At 39.5% G+C, this 918-nt stretch overlaps 1 protein-coding gene across 1 annotated transcript; it reads right to left on the bottom strand.

Moving 5' to 3' along the window:
• Nucleotides 1–233: 233 nt before the first annotated feature.
• On the bottom strand, nt 234–642 carry LOC121940851 (zinc finger ZZ-type and EF-hand domain-containing protein 1-like; the record flags this gene model as incomplete). Its single annotated transcript, XM_042483536.1, has 2 exons — nt 406–642; nt 234–313 (listed from the first exon to the last, which is right to left on the bottom strand). Coding segments are annotated over exons 1-2 (315 nt in total), but the record flags the coding sequence as incomplete, so codon positions are not given.
• Nucleotides 643–918: the final 276 nt, after the last annotated feature.

Genomic DNA, 918 nt, shown 5'->3' with positions numbered 1-918 from the left:
AAAACATTTTTGCAATTGCTTTTTCTTTAAAAGCGTTTTGGCCATTTTGAGAGAAAAAATGTGGCTATTTTTTTCTCTCAAAATTTGTTTTGAAGATTTTTTGTTTGTTTCATTTAAATTTTTGGCATTTTTTTTTTCTTCAAAACTGTTTTGGGGATTTTTAAAGAAAACATGCCTTCCAAAACTTTCTGGATAAACCCTAAATATTTACATTCATGTCGAGTAACACTCACCATCCACGTTCGGATGCTGTCGGCCAGCGAATACACCTGCACGAAGTCTTCGCTCAGACAGGATTTGCAGTCCTGATTAACTGCAAAGACCAGACGGGAGAAATCAACACAGAATTACGATAATAAACAGTCAAACTCGACTTTATGACGGCTGATTGCGGCCGAGCGTTACCGTAGGCCTGCAGGGCGTGGCTGAGGGCTGGCGTGTGGTACACCATGGCAGCCCAAATGGCGTTCACAGCCTGATCCGTCTTTGACCCGGAGGCGATCTCGTTCCTCATTGGCTGTTTTCTGCAGGAGTGCATGAGCGTCTTCATCAGCTTCGTCCTGCTGTCTGTCGGCTCCACTGACGGGTTCCAGCGGGAAAAGTCCTCCAGGAAGCTCCTAAACTCATCAGGAGTCCACATGTTCGTCTACGACACAGAAAAATCAACGCCGTATTATTTCAGACCCAACGAGCTGATGAGATCAATACGCAGACATTAACATAAACCTGAAGATGGATGTATGGAGGACAAAAAACGACTTAAGTGTCAATAAATGAAAATGTATAAATAAATAACAGTACAATAAACAAATAAATAAAACAAATCCATAAATAAATAAATTATGAATAAACACAGCGATAACATAAACAGTGATACATAAATGTAAGAATAAATATGTATATACAGAAATAAAAAAG

The sequence above is a fragment of the Plectropomus leopardus genome, unplaced genomic scaffold, assembly GCF_008729295.1.
Source record: "Plectropomus leopardus isolate mb unplaced genomic scaffold, YSFRI_Pleo_2.0 unplaced_scaffold9572, whole genome shotgun sequence".
NCBI classification, from domain to species: domain Eukaryota; kingdom Metazoa; phylum Chordata; class Actinopteri; order Perciformes; family Serranidae; genus Plectropomus; species Plectropomus leopardus.
This window is presented reverse-complemented; position numbering and strand designations above follow the sequence as displayed.